At 38.3% G+C, this 22,698-nt stretch overlaps 1 protein-coding gene across 1 annotated transcript in view; it reads left to right on the top strand.

Moving 5' to 3' along the window:
• The window catches only part of si:dkey-22o22.2 (neural-cadherin), a 102,505-nt gene that overhangs the window by 60,018 nt on the left and 19,789 nt on the right, over positions 1–22,698 (top strand). The window contains exons 6-16 of the mRNA XM_056763533.1: positions 1,293–1,542; positions 2,396–2,538; positions 3,544–3,716; positions 7,330–7,498; positions 7,712–7,882; positions 8,897–9,069; positions 10,662–10,829; positions 17,762–18,011; positions 19,127–19,254; positions 20,030–20,216; positions 21,253–21,396. Coding sequence (XP_056619511.1) covers positions 1,293–1,542; positions 2,396–2,538; positions 3,544–3,716; positions 7,330–7,498; positions 7,712–7,882; positions 8,897–9,069; positions 10,662–10,829; positions 17,762–18,011; positions 19,127–19,254; positions 20,030–20,216; positions 21,253–21,396 — 1,956 coding nt within the window. The remainder of the gene's footprint in view (positions 1–1,292; positions 1,543–2,395; positions 2,539–3,543; positions 3,717–7,329; positions 7,499–7,711; positions 7,883–8,896; positions 9,070–10,661; positions 10,830–17,761; positions 18,012–19,126; positions 19,255–20,029; positions 20,217–21,252; positions 21,397–22,698) is intronic.

Here is a 22,698-nt window from a genome sequence, read left to right as displayed (position 1 = left end):
ATCTGCTCCAGTCAACAGCAGCTTTGCGCCGTGCCACCAACAGATGGGCACTTTAATTGATCAAATATAGAGTTGGCCTCAGCTACATAGTTTTAATTAATATTGGCTCTATTAATGCAACAGCGTACCTAATTTAAAAACACTTACTGTTGACGGCAGCAACAACTAAACAAGATGGTTTCATCATTAGTGTTGCGCTACAGTATGCCCTAACTGTCACAAATTTTATATCTTAATTTTTTTTTTGCAGGAACAAGATAACCTCTAACTTTATTAATGTTAACTATATTTTGCATGTAAACATACATTTCTTTGTTAATATAGTACACTCTTAAAATGCTGGGTTATTTTTCAAACAAGCATTCGATCAAAAAGCGACGAGCCCAAGCATTTGGGTAAAATGAACACAGAAAATGTTTACTTTTGACCCGGCAATGGGTTAAAACACCCCAGCATTTTGGGTTGAAACAACTCAACATAAGCCAGTGGGTTGGGTTTGTCCTTTTTGACCAGCATTTCTTCTCTGATGCCTTTATTTTGTTAGGAACACCATACTATTACTCTGTTTGACCCCCTTTCGCCTTCAGAACTGCCTCAATTTTACGTGGCATTGATTCAACAAGGTGCTGAAAGCATTCTTTAGAAATGTTGGCCCATATTGATAGGATAGCACCTTGCAGTTGAGGGAGATTTGTGGGATGCACGAAGCTCCCGTTCCACCACATCCCAGAGATGCTCTATTGGGTTGAGATCTTATGACTGTTGGGGCCATTCTAGTACAGATAAACTCATTGTCATGTTCAAGAAACCAATTTGAAATGATTCAAGCTTTGTGACATGGTGCATTATCCTGCTGGAAGTAGCCATCAGAGGATGGGTACATGGTGGTCATAAAGGGATGGACATGGTCAGAAACAATGCTCAGGTAAGCCGTGGCATTTAAACGATACCCAATTGGCACTAAGGGGCCTAAAGTGTGCCAAGAAAACATCCCCCACACCATTACACCACCACCACCTTGAACAGGTGTTCCTAATAATCCTATAGGTGAGTGTAGAGTGTTCCTAATACCGGAACGTTCCAGGTCTAATGAGAACACAGCTGTCAGAGATATACACATGATGAAAAACCAATATAAGTTTTCAGTGTCTGACCCACAGCAGATCTCCGCCAAGGTTGTCGTTGCAGTAATTTACCGCTGTGTTATTGCTAGCAGTTCCCCTTAGTCAACATGACCTGATGGTTAACAGTTATTTGTTGCCTTTTTTCTCTCCCCCTCTCTCTCCATCTAGTTCTGGCGAGAGACTGTGATACAGGCCTGAATGCTGAACTTTCTTACTTCATCCAGAGCGTTGACTTTGACATCTCATCTCATGGAGTGGTGAGCCCCAGTCAGAGGCTGGATTACGAGAGACCTAATCACATGTACGAGTGTGTAGTGGTGGCTGTAGACAAGGGAACCGCCCCTCGCACTGGAACCGCCTCCATTCGCATCCGCATGGCCAACGTGAATGATGAAGCCCCTGTATTCTCTCAGACAATGTATGATTATTTTCATATACAGTACAGTTTTTCACATTACTTTTTTAACATTGCTTTCTAAAATGCTTGATTCTGATTGGTCACTTGCTAAATTCTATGGTCAGATGCTCAAATGCCTTTTAGTTTTACCCTTGATAGGGCCTATTTCTTTCTATATAATAATTTCTACTTAAATATTATTAATTTCATATGTAGATTTCTTTCTTTCTTTCTTTATTTAATAGCCATGTAAAATGATGGTGAATATCTTTTGGGTCTGGGGTCATTTTGAGACCGGCAAGATACATCAACCCCTACATATTTCACTATTTTACTCTTCTTTTTAGTTTTTTTAGTTTTTCTTTATATTATTCTTCAGCAGTCTCTAAGTGCCAAAGCATGTACTGATGTGTGTTTTACACACTGCAGTTGTAAGAGTCACAATGGGAGTTCAGGAGAACAGAAACAAGAGTCACGCTTTGTGCTACATGTATTAGAAGATTAGAACATGTATGACATTTATTGAACGTAGCCAGAAGGAAATATGTACATTTGGTCAGATTAATAAGAAAGACAAGACTGACAGGACAACTACTGAATTGTGTGTATAATGTAAATCTACAAATTCACACACAGTAAAAATGTTTCTGTAGCTGCTAATGCATTAATGTATCATCACCATCTCTCTTGATGGAAAGTTTAAAGGAACACATACTGTAAAGGAACTGTTGTGTTTATTAAGGGATTCCCTCTGAATATTCCTGGTACATCGATTCTGTGGATGTTGGTCTGTGCCGTGGGATACGGTTCAGAGGCTGTGCACAGGAAGCTAATGTTGAGTCTGATCAGTCTCTCACTCATCCTCTTTCTTTAGCTATAAAACCTTTCTTTCGGAGGATGCCGGCCCAGAGACACTGGTAGCTATTGTTCACGCCAAGGACCCCGATGGAGACGGCGTGACGTATGCCATCACCGGCGGTAATGAAGACAGTAACTTTGAACTGGACAACCAGAAGGGTGAGTTACAGCAAATCAATCGTAACAAACACTCATGTTTGCAAACTTTAAGGACTGAGATTCAAAAATGGGTTGCTGTGGTAACATGGTCCAGACAGGATTTTGTTAGCTCGTGATTTCGTGTGTGCACTTGTGTGTGAATTTTATGTATGTTTTTTCAGGCCTGCTTGTGTGCTTTCTGTCTCAAGGTTACATTTGTCCGCAGCATTTGGTTTGTTTACCAGCACATTTTTGCCTGAGAGCTGCAAAACAGCAGTGTGCTAAACCTCTCTTTTCTTATCAGCCCCTCCGCACGACTCTGCCACCACCCAACCCATTACAGGCCAGCGGAAAGAGATGGCTCATGGCTTTAGCATTTATAGTCTGTGCGGAGTTGTCACTTCAAAGATGTATCGGTATTTTATTTAGTCAGAACAGTTATTTAGTGAATGTGCAACCGTTAGAAGTCCATTGCACAGAGATAATGCACGGAAATAATTCATTCAGTATTTTTTGTGGTTGTTGATGTGTGAGAGAAGAAAAACAATCGGTAACACTTTACGATAAGGTTGTATTTGTTAACATAATTAAATGAATTAACTAACATGAACTAACAATGAGCAATACAGTTTTGTAACATGTATTAATCTTTGTTAGTTAGTTTATGCTTTCCTGTAGCTCAGTGGTAAGAGCATTGCGTTAACAATGCAAGGTTGTGGGTTCGATCCCAGTTGATTGCAAATACCTATGTAAAATGTATAGGATAAAGCAATGTAAGTCGCTTTGGATAAAAGCGTCTGCCAAATGCCTAAAAATGTAAAAAAAAAAAAATGTATAAGTAAATGCCGAAATGATCATGAACTAAGTTTAATCAATTATGTAGAAGTATTATTCATTACTACTAAATGTTAGCTGTTGGATTAGCTAATTGTTAACAATTACAACCTTATTGTAAAGGGTTATGCATGAACAGGATTTACATTGACTTTAAGCAGTCCAATGCTCTTTTGTTAAACTCTTTGACAGGGATAATCAAACTGCGTCGCAGCCCTCCACCTAAACTGCGCGGACCTCAGTACGTTCTGAACGTCACGGCAACCGATGACAACGCAGCTGGTGGGCCACTTCCTCTCAGCAGCTCCGCGCAGATCATCGTTGGCATCAATGACATCAATAATAACAAGCCTGTGTTTGATGATGTGAGTCCATCATGATTCCAAGAGGGATTGTATTGCTTAGATGTTTCTCTATTTAAGCTCGGGAAACTTTTTCGAATATTTTATGAGGTGGCTAATTTGTAAGAAAAACATACAATTTTCATCATACGTATTCATTCAAATTAGCCAGCTCTTAAAATAGTTCAAAAGTGCCAATTTTTATTCTTATTGTGGATATGTATAGTTTTTTCTTTGAGTTATGGTTTCAACTTTGTCTTTTAAGAAATTAAAATTCACACCATTAGAGGCCATTGGAATGGTTTTACTAGATGAGATATCCAATATTCTGAGAGTCTCTGAGCACACCAAATCAGTGGACAGTCAAAAGAAACTTAACCAAAAGTTCCAACAAGAGCAGATCCCAGTTTGCAGATGTAGATATGAGCATGATGCACTCATTAAATCTGCCTAGCGTGAAGTGCCTCGGGCTCTTAATACTGGTGACACTTTGAACACCTCACTAATGACAGTGTTTAAAGAGTCTGAGGAGAAGAAAAGTAAAGAATGATGGATAAGAGCTCATATGCTGCGAAATGAGAAAGTGGAAGACTTACCGTAATGAAATAACATGTGCAAATGAAACACAGCGCTGAAGAGACGGAGTGAAACAGAAGCGTGAGCTGAGAGAGAGAAAGAGACAGCTGCCAGCAGGAGATCTAAAGGCTCTCAGAGGTCTCCAGAGGAAGAAGTTCTCCGTGTAGGCCGCTGGGCTCTGTGAGAGTGTAGGAGGCAGAACCGAGCACCATAGGCTCTTCTTCTGCTGCCGCCGCCACATCCTCTGCTGCTGTCCATGAATATTTCAATTACTCGCGTGCATCAGGGATGCATATGAAATAGAAGAGCTAAGTGAGCCCCGGGGGCAACATCTGGCCCTGCTCCTTCCCCACACTCTCTGTCTCTGTGTTTGCCTGACCTTCTGACCAAAAGTTAGACATTCTCATCCCTTTGAGCATCAGAACTGCATGTAGAGCCCTGATGGGATAAATCCTCATAAAATCAGGTTAAGTTCATATTTTAACGCCAAAATCAGAGGAATCGGATCAGAACTGCAGTATATTTTGCCTAAAATCAAGGCTGTGAGATGTTCGGCATTGTGACATCCTTTTCCTTTTCAATTACAGACTTTTCAGTTTTTTATTTTATTATTATTATTACAAAGATTCTGTTAGAGTATAGCAATTGTACTGGGCTTCCAAGCCATTGATCTCTATTTGTTTTTTTTCTATATTCTGTATATTTTGGTTAGTGTTATTCATTTTATTGTTATTCGGCAAATCATTATCATTTTTTTTAAATCAATACAACTAAATTATTTTAAATCATATTATCATATTAACTAACAGACAACACACTGTATGGTTAATATTTGTTATTTATTAAATCAATTTATGAAAAAGGAAAAAATGTACGAAAAATTGAAATCTATGACATAAGTAAAAAACGTGTTTATCTTGAATAAATATAAAGACATTTTTTAAACATTAAAAATGGGTCTCGCAGACCTGACACAAGGGTTGAATAACAGCCATGTTATGTAAATATAATCATGAAATATATATATAATATTATTGATACCTTCTTCATTACAATAATGTAATTGATCTTCGAATAGGCTTCGTTTTCTTGATTCAAAATATTATAATTTCTCTTAAAGGGATATTTCTCAAAAAAAGGAAATTGTCCTCATTTATTCACTCTAATGCCATTCCAAACCTGTATGACTTTATTTCTTCTGGAGAACACAAAAGATGGAACTTTAAATTACTTTTTTGTTTTTTAGGTTAACTATCCCTTTAACAGCTATGTTTTTGGCATGTTTGTGACGTTTATCTTATAATTCTCTTTTATGGCCCCTCTGCCTCTCTAATATTTAGTGGATTTCAAACCCCCTTTCTGCTTTGTAGTGGTTGTTGACACTTCTAATTGCACCACGGATTACAGCAGTAGACTGTCTGTTCTTGTCTTTTCCCTTGCTAAACTGAGAAATCCTCTGTAAGCCCCTCAGAAGAGCGAATGTGTGTGTGTGTGTCGAAACACAATGAGAGGTGTGGAGAGTGTACCGTGGTGAGAATTCTCTTCAGACGCAGGGAGGAGAGCTAATTCCAGCTTTTAGCCCCGGTATCGATCTAGTCACTTGATTAATCGCCTTAAGTTGACATTTGGCTCCCTCGTGGGTACCGCTCACCAGGACGCCCGCCTGATGCCTGCTCTGTAATGAGAGGATGATGAGAGAGGGAGAGCTGAGGAACATAGAGGTGGAAGCCTCATTATGAGCCCATGTGCTCCTATAATAGAGCGGAGGGACCTTAAAAGAGGAATTTATAAACACTTTGGGCCCTATTTTAACGATCTGAAACGCAAGTGTCAAAGCGCGAAGCAAGTAACTTTGTGGGCGGGTCTCGGCGCTGTTGCTATTTTCCCGGCGGGATAAATGGCTCTTGCGCCCGGCGCAAATCTAAAATGGGTTGGTCTGAAGTAGCTTCATTATTCATAGGTGTGGTTTGGGCCTAACGTGAAATAAACCAATCAGAGCGTCATCCAACATTCCCTTTAAAAGCGGGTGCGCAAGTTCCATTATGGATTGCTATTATTATGGCGTATTTACCAGGCGCAAAAATATGAGCAATCTCAACTCAACTGGTAAGTTGAAGACTAAGGTTTTTAATGTACTTACATTATGGTAAAGGTGATTTCACAGTCTTTTTTTTCAGTCTTTCAGTTTTTCAGTCGATTTTTTTTCCTGGTTCTTGACGGACAAACCAATTTGTCAGATGTCCTTATATACATATATGTCTTATTGCCACTATTGGGCAAACAGGTCTGATCCTTTATTACTACAATTAGCCTGAATAATTTGTAAGCTAGATTTATGCCTATTTTTTCACATCTTCGTGGCACACCACAATGAATTCCGTCATCTCATGTGTTAATATTTTTTTAGTGTAACAATTTATGATTTGCAAAAATAACTGTTGCATCTGTGTAGATTACAGGAGCAAAGTGTATGCGCGTTGTGCACGCTATACATTATGGTCAAGCATGCGCCCTTAAAATAGCATAATGAACAACGCGCAACGCGCCACTGACTTTAGACTAGGGTTTTTCTGGTCAGTGGCGCAATTGTTTAATGGAACAGCAAAATAGCACCAGGGATTGTTTGTGCCGGAACACGCCTCCTTTTTTGCGCTGAACCTCCCAGGGAGCGCAAGTTCATTCACTAGTTTAGCGACGTGCTTCTGTGGAGGGAAAAGCGCGCTTTGCGCGGGTGCAAAATAGGAATGACACATGCGTCGGTGTACAAAGTCAATTGCGCTGGGTGCAAGATAGGGCCCTTTGTCATAAATACAGCTTTTGTTCTGTTTTTCTTTTCTTTTCTTGCTCTATCTCTTTCTCCTGTGTCTCTCTCTCTCAGTTTTTTTAAAGTTTAGACATATCCACATATTCTGTTAAATGTTCTACATTTTAGAAATTTGTTTCCAAAAATATGTCCAAAATACAAATGGGAGCACAGAAATTATTACAACCCTATATGTTAAACGAGAACCATCTGTCAAATTTTATTTCTTAACTCTTGTTGGCTTTCGTTTTTTTTAAGTGCCATGACTACAGCGTGAATGCATTGGTTCTGGAGAATCAGCCCCCTGGCACTTTCGTTCTGCGTGTGCAGGCACACGACGCCGACACCGGGGTCAACGGGGAGGTCAAGTATGGGATCATGCAGAGAGACGGCGCCTCACCAGGGTTCACAATCAACCCCGACACAGGTCCACACTAAGACTCACTAGATCACTCTTCAATACACTGAACTGATGCAACCAAAAATGCTTTCACATTCATGAAACACAAGCAGAACAAACTTTGTTTTAAAAATATATATTTTTGAGTTTCTTTTTAATAATGAGTTTCATTTAAATGTCTTTATTAATTTAATAAATCAGTTGCATAAATTTAAGAATCGAATTGTATGTGTTTTGCAGGTGTGATCAGTACAGTGGTAACTTTTGATCGTGAGAGACAAAGAGAGTATTCCCTGTCAGTATCCGCCACAGATCAAGCTCAAGAACCCCTCATCGGCATTTGCCAGATTACCGTCCTCATCGCTGACCAAAACGACAATGACCCAAAGTTTGAAAACAGCCGCTATCAATGTAAGAAACACTCTTTGTAACTCTTGTTAAAGACCCCATCAAACTGATATTGCTAGATGTTTCAACTACTTGGAAGTCAACTGCAGGTGGTATGAGTGTAGGGGCATCTTATTCTAGAGAGCATTTGATTGGACACAAATAGTGCAATATGAGCCATCAGTATTTTCGAGAATATAGTCAAATGTAAATATCTGCTAGAAGTGAATTTTGTCACTGTAAAAGTACTCTAGCATATAGACTCAAAGTAAATATGTGAAGTAAAAACCACAAACCTTTCATTTTAGTTTCATTGGGGTCTAATTTATTTGTAGTTTTATTTATTATTCAATCCTAAAGATGATGTTCTCTTTTGATGTAATTCCTGAAGATGAAGCCTGTTTTAGCCTGTTTATGTAGAATTTGTATGAGAGAGAGAATTCTACATCACTTTCTTAGCATTGTTCATCCTCTAGTTGCCATACGCCATTGTAGATTTAGGATATGTTCTTGTGTTCATTAGCACATTTATATATGGTTTTAGTCGTATTCTTTAAACATTTATACATGGACCTTTAACATTGCACTTAGGAGCTGTAAGGATTTTGCAAGCTTAGCATATTCCAAAGTCCAGGATTCCTGAGCATAGTCAATACACATAAAACCTCAATATTAAAAATGCATAACAGTCTGAGCTAGGTGAGCTTTAATGCGATTTTATAAACGCATCACTAATCATTTTAGAATCGGGTGCAGTCTTGGAAAGCTTGCTGCAACAGTGAGAAATCTGCTGAAAGCCTCATGTTTGTTTATGACATTCGCAAATGTGAGTTCAATAAGTTTAATGTCTGAATTTCTTTTCATTGCTTTAAATGCGCTACCGAGACAGCTCATTAAGAATTAAACAGAGAGATTGAAGCATTTCTGGGATGCGCATCGTTGCTCTTTCACTGCATGTAGATTTTAATAGCAGCAGGCATTTCTTGTTATTTGTGTTTGTTGATGCCCACGTTAACGTGTTAACCCTTTCTATGCCAGACTTTCTGCGAGAGGATACACCGGTGGGCACCAGCTTCCTGAGGGCGGCCGCTCACGATGATGATCAGGGGACCAATGCGGCAATCACCTACTCACTCTCACGACAGAACCCAGCTTACTTTCACATCAACCCCAGCACTGGTTGGATCTACGTCAGCCATCCCATCTCACAGGTAGAAATGACCACAAACCCACTTTTGCACTTTTTCCTTTTAAAATTTGACAGTTTTATAAGGTTTATTTTAAAACATGGACTTGACCCAAACCTAAAATAAAAACACAAGCTTCATGTTTATATATTTAGTTTTACATAATAAACCTGGTAAGGACCACTCTGCTTACCAAGCAATTTTGGCATTTTTTCATAAAAAAATCGAAACCATTTTTAAAAGGGCACATTTATATTGTCTTGTTTTATGAAAGATAATCTGCAAATGGAGTAAGAAAAAAATCTTGAGTACTTAAAAAGATAAAACTAAGTCTTGATTAAGGTACTTAAAAAGTTAAATACAAGATTCTTTTTCTTTCCCCATTTGCAGATTTTTTGTTTGTTTTATATGTAAATCTTATGGTGTTTTTCCTATCATTCTTTTTTTGATTTTTTTATATCTCCTGCATTACCATCTTTATTTTTAACTTCAGGTCAATGTTTATGTGTACCTGTGTATTTGTGCATTGTTTGGTTTGGCCAGAAATGCCACTGCTTTCACTTTTTATACCCACGTGTGGCTGTCTGTCTCATTTCTGTGCTGGATTTATAAGCCTCGAGCAGGTTGGGGGTTGATTTGACATTAAAAACGTTCTATGCACATACAGAGGTAAAAACAGGCTTCAATGAAGTCTCCTGGTCTTGTTAGCATGAGCCACTCAAATTTGGTGCATTCTGTTTATAGAGCCATTAGTTAGGACAGACTTCAGATAAAGCACCAGGCAGGGGTTTATTAATGCAGACTTCAAATCCAGGTCTGCCAGGCTTTTAACATGTTTTCTTCGCTCTCAGCAGTGATGGATTCGGATGCATTTAGCCGCAGTCCTTTTAATTTTTCCCAGAAACCAATCATGGCCACATTTGTCTCTCAGAATAATTCTCCCCTAACAGGTCATTAAGATGTCTGTGGACCTGGCTCGGTCCAACCCGTGTTTTTCATTAGCCACTCCAGTCACCCTTCTTGACATGTGCCAGAGTGGATCCCTTTTAGAAAAACTCAAAATGTCACCCACGCTAAACTCACCTGTCTTCAAAAAGACAACTTAAACTGGACCCCTGCTGTTACCTATTGGTGCCTTCTCTCATCCGCTGTCTGTTTCTCTCTGCCGCTCTCTCTCTCTCTTCTCTGACTGACCTGAAAAAGCAAAACACATTAAGCCAGGTGGGAAAAGTTTTAGTGCTTACTCAATCATAGCAATGCTTTTCCATCATTAAGTGAACAGGAGTCATCTGAATGAATGCAGTAAAATCTTTTTCTTTTCGAGAACCATCTGGTCTTAAAAAGAGAATTATTGTAATTCATAGACAAATTGTAAAGTAACATAGACCTACACATGCAATGCAAAAGGACAGTCTAAGCTCTATGTGCTATAGTGGACGCCAAATGTCTACTGAATAATGAAGAGCATTTCTTTAAGTGGAAATCTCAGGGGTGTGTCTTATCTCTGATTCCTGTCGTCACAAAAATGACAACCTGTATTATTAAGTGTGAGCTGATATGATAATGTATTAAAAGCCCCTGAGCTGGATTATATCACCTATCTGTTGTTCTGACAGACGTCACGGATCAGCCAGCAGATCATCGCTACAGACGGAGGCAATCGGAGTAGCTCGGTGGACCTCACTGTCATCATCACCAACGTGCACAACCAGCCCCCGCAGTGGGAACAAGCCGAATATTGGGTCACAATCCCAGAGAACACGCCACGCGACACCAAGATAGTGGTGAGATATATAGGAAACAACATTTCTTCAATCGTAAAAAAATGAAATTTTCAGCAATTGTTTTATTTCATATTAAGAAATATTTTTTTGGGTATTTCCTTCGATGGTGTTCTACATGGTGTTTTACATTTTGGTAGTGCTGTTGATAAACAAAGGTAGAGCGTTGAGGTTTCTTATCGTTGGTACTTGTCACATCTTATTCAGCCTTCGCCTTGTTTTCCATCTCGGCTTGTTTCATTCGCTGTCACATTTTACATTCGTCTGGTACCTTGTACCCACACAGATCAGCATCCACAAACAACCTCATCTGTCCAGCAAACTCGAGCAGACTGCCTGTCTGAACGTTCTCTTCTAATTCATTCAAAAGGGGCAAAAAGGCCGGCCCTCTGAGCCCGTTTTCATCTCATACAGCAGATTTATTGGTAAAGCGTGCCAGGAGGAGTTCTGCTAGGGTTGCTGCGTTTCCCTGACATCAGCGGCTTTCTATGGCTGCTGCCAGCTATTCTGCAATCCATATGAATTTTCACGTCTGTATTAGTGGCTCAAACTGTGGCAGGCCTTCTCTTCACCTTGCCACGGGATGTAAAATAGGCTTAGGTGAAATGTTTGATCTTCAAATTCCTGAATTTCCAGATGGCTTGTAAGGGTGGTGTTATCGACATGGTTTTAAATGTGAGGAATGCTTCGCTAGTCATTTTTCTTTACCTGTTTGCAAAGAGCTGAAGGGTTTACACTGTATTTGGTGGGAAAACACACTTGTAGTTATAAGCTGACTACTGTACTGCCTACCTAGACAACGTTTGAAGGCATTGTAGGCTGACTTCTGAAATGAAGTCTGCTCTGAAAGGAAAAGAAAAAACATGCTGTTTTATAGGGTTTTAAAAAAAAATTGTTAATAGGGAGATCACAGAATGCTTTGCAACGAACTTCATTCAGAAGTGAGGAGTACTAGCAGATAATTTAAATGGGCAGTTCCCCCTGAAAATAAAAAATCTGCATGTACTCACCCTCAAGTTGTTCCAAATCTTTATAAACTTCTTTGTTCTGATGAACACAAAGTAAGATATTTGGAAGAATGCTTGCAACCAAACAGTTCTTGGCCTCTACTGACTACTGTTGTAGGAAGAATTACGATGTTTGTCACTAGTGCCCCAGAACTGGTAAAGCATTTTTTCAATTGTCCCATGTGTTTGTATGGTGTGTGTGAATAATCATTAACAGGCTGATTTGAGTGGGAATTCAGTTTTATAAAAGGTAGAAAAGCAGGTCACTGTGTTTTGAAACCGAGTTATAATTTACACACATCTACAATCTGCTTGAAACCTTTGGTTACACGTATTCAAGATTAAAAGAAAAAAAAGAACTTTTTTCTAAAAGATTAAAAGAAAAAGAACTAAAATGGTTTATATTTGGCCAGGAGTTTTCTAGCAGTTTTTAAAGCTTTGTCATAGCATTTATCTCCAGACAAAATCTTCTCCACCAGGAGCTTCTGTTAGAATTCCTGTCGAAGAAATTGAACACTGTTTCAATTTCTGATTTCAATTTCAAACACTGTTTGAAAATTGTTTTTATCTCTTGACTCGACTTGCCTCCACCACGACTCACTTTACACAATTATTAATATTTAAGATGCTTAACCCACAATTTCCTCACTTACATTAATAACGTTAATGTTGCTTTTTCTCTAACCTATACTCTATTATTTACACACTTTTTTTCAACTTTTTTAACATTTCATCTTATTTTCTTTACAGAATGACCTTTCTGAGTCTTTCAGTGTTAGGTTTTCTTGTGTAGTTTCAAGACATTTTCCCTTACTTGTCTTTCAGGAGTGATTTCCAACATGACCGCATTGCAGCATGTTTTTATGACAGCCACCAAATAAGAGCCACCGCAAGGCATCTCCGATCAGCTTATTTTTTTCTGACGCCATTGCTGTATAATGAGCTGATTTCTAATTATTGCTAATTTCATGGCACCTCAGGCTGTGCTCATTTTGCTAGGAGTGCCATTACCCATCTTATCATCCTAACATGGAGGATTGCCCTGTTTTTGAAAAGCACAGATCTCACAAGCTACTTTTTAACAATCGTTTTTTATGGTTTCTTGTAGCTAAATGAGCTAAATCACGTTGGTAGCAACACCAAAGTTATGGGTTTGACTCCTAGAGACTCCTGCTTTGTACAAAAGGAGTAGTTCACCTTCAAAATTAAAATTCTGTCTTCATTTACTCACCCTCTTGTCATTTCAAACCTCTACAACTTTCTGTCTTCAGCAGAAAACAAAGGAATATATTTTTAAGAATGTTGTTGACAGGCCCCCATTCACTTGCATGGTTACAATTGAAGTGGTGGGGCTGTGCTTACCAACATTTTTCAAAATATCTTCTGTTGTGTTGTGGATACATACAGGTTTGAAATGACAAGAAGGTGATTAAATGATGACAGTGAACTAGTCCTTTAAGTGAGTCAATTACATAAATCTAAATTACAACTAATCTTTTCGAATTTTTTATCAGTTTACAGTAACCACTTGGCCTCTGTTAGAACATGGGATGAGATTATGGCCTGGTTTACAACTGTTTCCTGTTCAAGTTTGGTGTTTTATGTGAAGAACTAGCCAACTGAAAATGAGTATGGCAAATGTTACGTTTCTGTTTTTTGATACTCACCACGGAGTCACTTTAAAAAATCCTAGGTTATTTCCAGTGGTAAGAGCATTGCGTTAACAATGTAAGGTTGTGGGTTCGATCCCAGGGGATTGTATATGCCCAAGTATAAATGTATAGGATAATACAATGTAAGTCGCTTTGGAAAAAAGCGTCTGCCAAATGCATAAATGTAAATTTACAACCTGAGTGTTGAGACGAACCCAACCAATGAGTTGTTGGGTCGTTTCAACCCATTGTTGGGTCGTTTCAACCCATCGTTGGGTCAAATATAAAAAGTTTCTGGGTTAATTTAACTCCCAACACTGAGGGTTGAAAATAACCTAGCATTTTTAAAGTGATGCTGGCTTGCTGGTTTCCTCAGACAAGACAGTCTTGGACCTCCTACTTCAGAATGACCCTCAAAGAAGAACCCATAAGTGTTTATTATTTTGGTCCACCAACAAGTAAACCGCACCAAACTACCCCAATCGTGTTTTCCAGGTCCAGCATGGCATTTCATCAGAGAATGAATTAGACAAGCTTTATTTTTGACTTTTAGTCTCAGCTGTTAATGTTTATAGCCCTGTAGATGCATATTTGTGTGTGTGTATGAACTGAGTTCACCGGTATGGCGGTCCTGCGGGCACAGTGTCAGAGCGGATCCGAGTCCCTGCCCACTCTTATAGCTCTGCTAATGGAAGATGTACCTGGAGGTCACCTTCAATGTCTCCTCACTCAGAAAACATGATAAGTGTTTTTCCTATGGGCTTTTTACCCTCACTCCAACTGGATCCACCAGTGAGACTTTTCATATTCAACCACTCCAGACATTTTCAACCGCTTTCTCACCACATCTGCCATACATTACATCTCCTTTGGACAAAATGAATGAATGTAAATGTAGTCATGGGGTTTCCGAATGCGTCTCGAGCACTGTCTTTGTTAACAGAATGCACCTTTGCAGCTGAACAAGTAACCTCACGTCTTCTCTCGTTCGCTTTCTTTCTTTGTCTTCCCACCCTCTGACGCCCACACCAATGCCCAAACCCTAACCCTGATGTTCCTGCTAATATGACTTGGAAAACAAAGCACTTTACAACAATTAAAGTCGATCTATCTTTCTCTTCAACACTCCCACCACTTCCTCAAAGTACAGTATGAACTCCCCGATCTGGAATAACCGGCGGTTCAAATGCGTTCTGTGCATTTGGAGCCGTCATGCTAATTCATCCTCAGAACTCTAAATACAAATTAGGCTTGTTAAACAGTATAATGCATTCATTAGCAACACTGAGTAGCCTTGTTGTGCGTCGAGTGCTCCTGTTCATCCCTCGCTTGCTCGCTCCCTCCCTCTCGCTGTCCGTCACCCCCCCCACGCTTTTCTTCTTCATCTATCCGTCTATCTGTCTTTCTGTCTACCTAATTAAAAATTGAAATATCAGTCAGCTCATTGTGGTATTATCTCAAGGAATGCTAATTAACACATTTTCAAAAGCAGTAATTGCAACCTTGAGGATGTAATTTAAAGGGTCTTGTTCACGTGCATGGATAATGAGAACGCAATTCTCTTCAAGCCTGAGAGACACATGCTAATAAAAACTCGGGGGAAGATTAAACTGGTTGCGATGCACAAGTTGGCCAATTTTGGATTTTGTTCTATAGGGTCACCTTGTGAATTATGAATAGTTGATAGTCTATAATAGTCACGTACTGTATGGTTTTAATCAACATCATGGGGTGATGATAAAATATGGGCTGGGAAGTTTAGGGTTGCAAGACTGAAGAATTAATTTGCATAACATATAACTCTGTTTCTAAATGTCAAAAATCATGTTTTTAATTGTGTTATCGTGGTTTTATTGTGTAAGTTACCTGTATGAGTTGAGTTATTATTACTTAATCAAAATAACCCAACTGGAGTTTGAGTGATATTACTTGCAATGCACAATTTAAAAAAAAAGATTGTTGCAAATTAAATTTATTATACCCTATTTGCACCAAGAACAAGTACACTATAAAGAAAAGGTTTTAAAATCCATCTAAATTTGAGAGAAACTAAAATCCATATTACAAGTTGGGATCACTTTTAAGATTTTTTACCAGCTGATAAATGTTAAAACATTAACAGCCAATTAAATTCCCTTTGAATTTAAAGGGCTTACACATTTAAAATGTAAAACTGCAGCGTGCAAGATTAGAAATATCATACATTGTCATCCATTGGTCTGGACAAAGACTGTCGCAATATACTGGTATTGAAAAAACTGAACTAGTGAAAAGACTATTGACTTTTATTTAGCACCTGTTTAATGTTTGTCTAAACACCCACAGTGGCTACAAATTCTCTCTCTTTTTTTGAGTTTGAGTGTGATTTATTGGCTCCCCCAAAAAACTAAATTTAAGATAAATTTGACTTTTCAATAAACATTTCAATATATATTGTGAAAATATTGTAATATTGATAATATCATGTTTTCTTTTTATTAAAAATCTGATCATGACTGCCCTAGTGAGGACACAAATAAACCCTTATTCTTAGTTTTGACATGAGCTTTAATGTTCTTTAATGTGAGTACATTCTGCAAAAAGCGCAAATATACATCAAGGAAGTTAGTGGAGAGCTGTCAAAGTGACTGTGGCAACTGAGGTGACTGAATTGATCATTTCTGCTGGGGGACACGGAAAGGACAGTCATCCCATTCCATAAAAGCAGGAAGCAAAGCCACAGAGCTTTTAAGGTGCATGTTTTCCATGTTGCGGTGGACAGGAATGCTCTCAGAATGGCTGGCTGGGCCCATGTTTCCTCTCCCTCTTTAGGTGTCTTTGTCTCTCCTCTATCTTTTTCCATCCACTATAATTTGCTTTTTTATCTTTGACGGACACATTTTATGTGTGCTGTACTCTACTGGACTACCATAAATGGTTTAGGACTTGTTCTTTGACAGTCACTCTTGACTACTTTGGCCTTGCTGCCATTGGCTGTATTGTCAGTGGAATGTTTTGTTTGCTTTACAATGTCATTTGGTTGATGGTGTTTTGGATTAAAAGGCGTTAAAAGGCTTTGACTTCACAGACAAGTTCCAGCTGTAATATTGGATTTTCCGAGCCCAAATCGGCTGCATGTCCTGTATCCAAGTCAAATGCTGTTGGCCGAACACCAAATGAATGTTGTCTTTCAGGATGTGGCAGTAGAGTTCCAGGATGGCTTGCCTTTGCTTTCACAAAATGGGAACAGTAACAGCTTGTTCTACACAGGGTTGAACCATCAACCGACCATCGAGTCTAAATAACCATCATGGCCCGAGTCTTCGTACAGACAGTTCAAGTTTCCTGTTGTTTTTCTTCAGTATGTGTGATCTTCTGGTGTGTAATTGAATAAGACGTAAATGTTATTCAGTGGAAAGCAGGTCAGGAAAGTACTACTCCAGAAAGTTACTCCATAAGTGTCAATACCAGTTCAATAGGAAATTGGATGGATTATTAGATGACCCGTGTCTAATGTATTCAAACGCCGGAGTCAGCAGCCGGCTGACCATCGGTTTCGCTGATTTCAAATGCCCTCTAACACAAATAAGGCTAGTTTGGAAAGAGCTGTGCACGTCTTGATCTAATTCATGTCTCTTAATGCTTCTTGAGGGGATAAAAGAAAATATCTTATAACTTATTATAGCACATTCAAGCAGTTTTTACCCAATTACCCCCCCCCCACACACACACAAAAACCTCAAAGACACATCCACTACCTGAAAATTTTTTCTACATTTTAAGAAACTGGGGTTAGAAAACTAGCTTTAAATTACAGAATGTTAATTCACATTACTACAGGCTGAATGTTAGTTTTTTTGTTAATTGATGACATTGTTTTTCTCTCTCAGCAATATTTTTTTTCTAAACTAAAATTACTGTGTTTGTTGACTTACTTTATGCTTATTTAACCTGCTTTTCTTTTTCAGCTGTAATCATCAGACTTTATTTAACCCTTTCTCTCCAACCACTGATTATATAAAAACAGCTTTTTACAATAAATTTCCAATGAAAATTTGGCCCTTCCCATTCTGCATTTTCTCATATTCTGTTTGACTCTGATTTGTATCACATGCTGTAAAAAATATGTGTAGTTTCCTATTTCGTGTTGAGAATGTTTCAATACATATTGTATGTTTATATTATAGATAAAATATATATTAGTAATAATGTAAATTAATACACATTTTATTTTAATTTAAATTTGAGTTGTAAAACATGAAACAATATTCACCAAGCTTTTCTTTTTCCCAAACAGACAATAAAGGCAACCTCTCCTCTTGGTGACCCGAGGGTGACTTATAACCTAGAGGAGGGTCAGGTTCCTGAGACCAATATGCCTGTGCGCTTTTACATCAAACCGAACAGGAGAGATGGTTCTGCATCCATCCTGGTGGCAGAGAATCTGGATTACGAGACGACACGTTTCTTTACGCTACGGGTTCGCGTTCAGAATGTGGCGGCTGTACCCCTAGCATCCTTCACAACTGTTTATGTTAACATCACAGGTGAGACACATCATCATCTTCTGTGAATTACTGTTGATTAACCAACCGAAAACCATTTGCATGTATGAAGAACATGCAATGCCACGGTTGTTGGTGTAAGCAAGAAAGAAAAGAGACCAAAAATGTATAGAAATGATGACACAATGATAGAAGTCGTTGTTGACACCCCTCACTAGTGCGCTACAAATATGCCATGACAACCATTTCCATGCTGCCTTTCATTAACAGCATTTTAAAAATCAGCATTTCATAGCAGCTCGGTTTGCGAGGAACCCGGCAGTGTCTGATATGATTCACTGATTGTGTCTGAGGAGCTGACACTAATGTTTTTTCCTTTCTTCATAGCTCATTTAGCCTGTGCTGTGCATTTGTACACAACAGTGTTCTCTACTGTCACCGAGCGCATGTGGAAATTTAAAGAGCTGATGAGTGTATGACGTGTGCGTGCGTGTGTGTGTAATAGGAACGGTGAAGAGACTTGGCAGCGAGGAACGACACTTGAGACCACATCAGCTTTAATTAAAGGGAAAATGGAGATGGAAATAGTGGAAAAGGGAGACAAAAACCCATGAAAATCTAGTTATATATATATAACCAATATACTGATTTAAGTCAACACTTAACCAGGGCAATAAGTACGTTAAATCTATGCATTAAATGTGCACTCTTAAAAATGAAACATGAGAGGAAAACATCTTGAAACTAGTGTATCGTCGCTATCCTTCCAAAACCTCGGATGTTTACATTTTTTAGGAAATGGAAAAAACACTTGACTGTTTTAAAATGATTTAATATTGTGTTCACAAGCACTTTTTAATAAGTTTTTTGGCTAGATATTCACAAAACTTGGTGACACAAACATAAAGGGTAAATCATTATTATGAAATATGGTGTTAAAAGGTTTTAGAAGGAAAGCAGCGATATTATAAATAATACCAAAAATGAAGTCTGTTTTAACATAAGCTCTAGAAACATATTTTGTTTGCAGATGCCATTTAGTTTTATATTGTCTTATTTAATCCAATAAAATTGAAGTTTTATCACACACAAAATGTGTGTCCATATGCATTCATTAACTGATTGCTCTCTTTCTCTTCATCCTCGGCTGTGTTTAGATGTGAATGACAACGTTCCTTTCTTCATGTCGTCCACATACGAGGCAACAGTGCCTGAGGGGGCTGAGATCGGCACATCAGTGGCACAGGTCTCGGCCACAGATTTGGACTCTGGTCTCCATGGCATGGTGAGCATGGTTACCATCACTTCACTAGTATATCATAGCTGTTTAACAGCATTGGTTGTGTTTGTGGATGGGATGCGATGTTTTTATTGGTCAAACAGCTTCATCAGTAAGGCCATGCTGATTGACCAACTTAATTTTGCTGGTGTGTGATAGCTCACCCAAAAATTTAGATTATTTCATCATTTACTCACCCTCTTGTCATTTCAAACCAATGACTTTCTATCTTCCACAGAACAAAAAAAAGAAAATAATTTGAAGAAAGTTGGTAACCGAACAGCACTGGACCCCATTGACTTCCATTGTATGAACACAAAACCAATGCAAGTGAATGGGGTCCAGTTGACAAAAAAAATCAAAATATCTTCTTTTGTGTTCTGCGGAAGAAAGACAGTCATAGAGGTTTGAAACGACAGGAGGGTGAGTAAATGATGACAAAAAAATATATTTGGTTGAGCAATCACTTTAACCACCACTAAACCAAAACTTACCACGCAACTAGCTTTCCTGATGCTCAGTTGAAAGAGCATTGCGTTAACATCATAAGGTTGTGGGTTCGATCCCAGGGGATTACACATACCTAAGTATAAATGTATAGGTTACTGCAATGTAAGTCGCTTTGGGTGAAATCGTTTGCCAAATGCATAAATGTAAATATATCCAACCTGTAGCGTCATAAAAATGTATGCAAGTCTACGCTGTTTTAAGACTAATTTTTTTATCTTATTGTTGAATCTTTTTCTAAATTGCACCTTGTTTGACATGTTTTCCTACACAGATTAACTACATCATCCTTAAAGACCAAAGTGGCGACTCACAGTTCTTTAGCATTAATTCCTACACGGGCATCATCCACACCCGGGCAACCTTCGACCGTGAGCAGAAAAGTTCCTACTTGATCGAGGTCCAGTCTCAGGACAGCTCCGAGTCTGCCCGACCCAGTCAGCAGGGCCAGCCTAACACAGGTGAATGATTTATCATCCAGGTCTTCTTAACCCCTTGATCTAGTGGTTTTGCAGCTATCACAGCAGGCGAACCAGCCTCAGAGATTAGCTCCATTCATTAAGCCTTCAATAAGTCATTCATAACGAACAACTAATGGCATCCCAGAGGGTTTGTGTAATATAGGCCACATATACTGTAAAATCAGTGAAGTCATGTCACATGAGAAAACATAACAGTACACCGTGAATTACATTACCACAATAACGAACATCTTCAGGTACCTTCTCTCTGTCCGCCACTGTCCCGCTGCCTGCACATCGCACATGAGCGCGCTGATGACATATAATGTCTGCTTGAACAGGGTGCGCAGTGGGATGCAATATACACTGACTGAAAATGTACACAACGTATCATTGCCCTCGGACCGAGGGCAGTAATTGGTCCAAAGTTTTTTGACCCTACGCCTTTCACAGAAGATATATAATTATAAAAATACCAATGTTTCGTATAACCTATTGATTGCTATCAGGATGTTAAAAGACTTCCAACCAGCAAGACAAAAAACTTTCTAGACAAGATTGCTTACTCAGCCTTTACAAAGTCATTAAGTTGTTTATCACAGTTTTTTTATGATGATTTCATACATCATAATTTCTGAGTAAATCATTTTTTGAAGCCTGCACATATTATGCATTATAATGAAAATAGTGTGCTAAACGTTGCATAAATGGCATAGTTTTAAAAAAATGTGACAATTCTTTGTTAAGTAATTTTTTTGCTTTACACATTTTAAAATGATGCATGACATTTGATGTTAATTTGATGCAAAATAATGAAAAAAGACATACTAAGAAAAAGATGAATAAAAGGATATTCCAAATACAAACAAAACATAAATTAAATAATTAAATATTCGATTAAATAAGGATTTAATTAAAATATAAAATCTTTTAAATTGATTATTTTTTATTATAGCAGTAGTTGCAATTTTTCATACAGAAGTCACTTTTGGCACAAAATATCACAGTCTTGCATGAATTTCATGTCAACACACAGACACGGCCTACTTGAGGATTTTCGTCACCGATGTGAACGACAACGCTCCAGCGTTCTCTCAACCCGTGTACGAGATCAGCGTGGAGGAAGATAAGGAAGTGGGCTTTGTGGTCATCACCGTTACAGCCAACGATGACGACGAAGGTAATTCACGTCGCACACAGACAATCTTATTCTACACTCAGCTTCGTTGGTGGCTTTTGATTTTCTGTTTTGTTTGTACCTCAACTTTTTTTGACAGCCCACTGATATTTTTGACAGAAATGGAGTAGGAAGTGTTGAAAAAAGAAATCGTGAAATATATCTAGGTGGAAAATTGCGTCTTTTTGTGCTGAGCTTGTTAGCAAATCTCTGCGGTGAATGTGGGAGTAACTGTTTCGGTCGCCTATTTGATGTTTGCCTCTTTGATTTGTTTGCTCTTTGTTGTCTTATAGAAAATTATTAAATAAGTATCAGGCTCTCTTTAATGATAGAGATAATCCCTCGTGTAAAAGATTTTGCAACGAGATGTGTGAGATCTGAGTGCCCAGACGAATAACGGTTGGGATTTTTAAGTGGATCGTAATATGCAGCTCTGGCCTTTTGAACATAAAACTGAAATGACAAAGCAGCATTTTATAGTAACAAAACTCTCAGGGGCATTACATGTGGCTTAAGCGGTGAATAAATGAGAATGGAAATAACACATGTGTTTAACATGAACTATCTGTCAAACAAAGCATTAAAAAAAACTTATGTAAAATAACTAGTTTTCCTACAAATGTAATCTCTTTTGTAATTTTCTTTAAGTTATTAAATTAAGCTGATGTTTAGTTTTATCAGAAATTTTGCATGAAAAGTCATGAAAAAGCCAGATGAAAAAAATCAGCCAAAGAAAAATTATTTAACTTATGCGATTACCTCATTTTACAGTAGTCAGCCGGTATGATTTGTCCCTCTAATGTAATATGTCCAATAACATGTGTACGAGCAATGCTGACTGTCTACTTTATTTTAATGCTATGCAGTGTTTGACCACTTAAATTATAGTTGGCTGTTTACTTAATGATTTTTTTATGTATTTAAAGATCGGTATATCCTTCAGACAATCTCAGTTCTTGCCTCGGCCGCACAATGCACATGAATGCATGAACAGCTATGCATTGACTTCAGTTGGCAGTTAAATTAGCATATTTTCGGTTTACTGAGTAACTTCAACAAATTGATTTTGTTAGTCTAGATTAGCTGTTGGAACATTCCCTAGAGGAAAATTGCTCACACGTCAGAATTGCATAAAAGTTGTTTCATTTACGTGTTGGTGTTTTCTCAATGTTTGTCCTAAAAGTCTGTAAAAAATCTAATAGACACAAGGGAGACAACTGTTGACAGTAAGAGATATAAAGCTAAGGTACCATAACTTAGATTATTTAGTTTTGGAAGATTTTGATGAGAAATCTCTTATTTCTC

This window comes from Triplophysa dalaica, chromosome 12 (assembly GCF_015846415.1).
Source record: "Triplophysa dalaica isolate WHDGS20190420 chromosome 12, ASM1584641v1, whole genome shotgun sequence".
Lineage (NCBI taxonomy): Eukaryota > Metazoa > Chordata > Actinopteri > Cypriniformes > Nemacheilidae > Triplophysa > Triplophysa dalaica.
The sequence above is the reverse complement of the archived record's forward strand: the minus strand, read 5'-3'. Positions and strand labels throughout refer to the sequence as shown.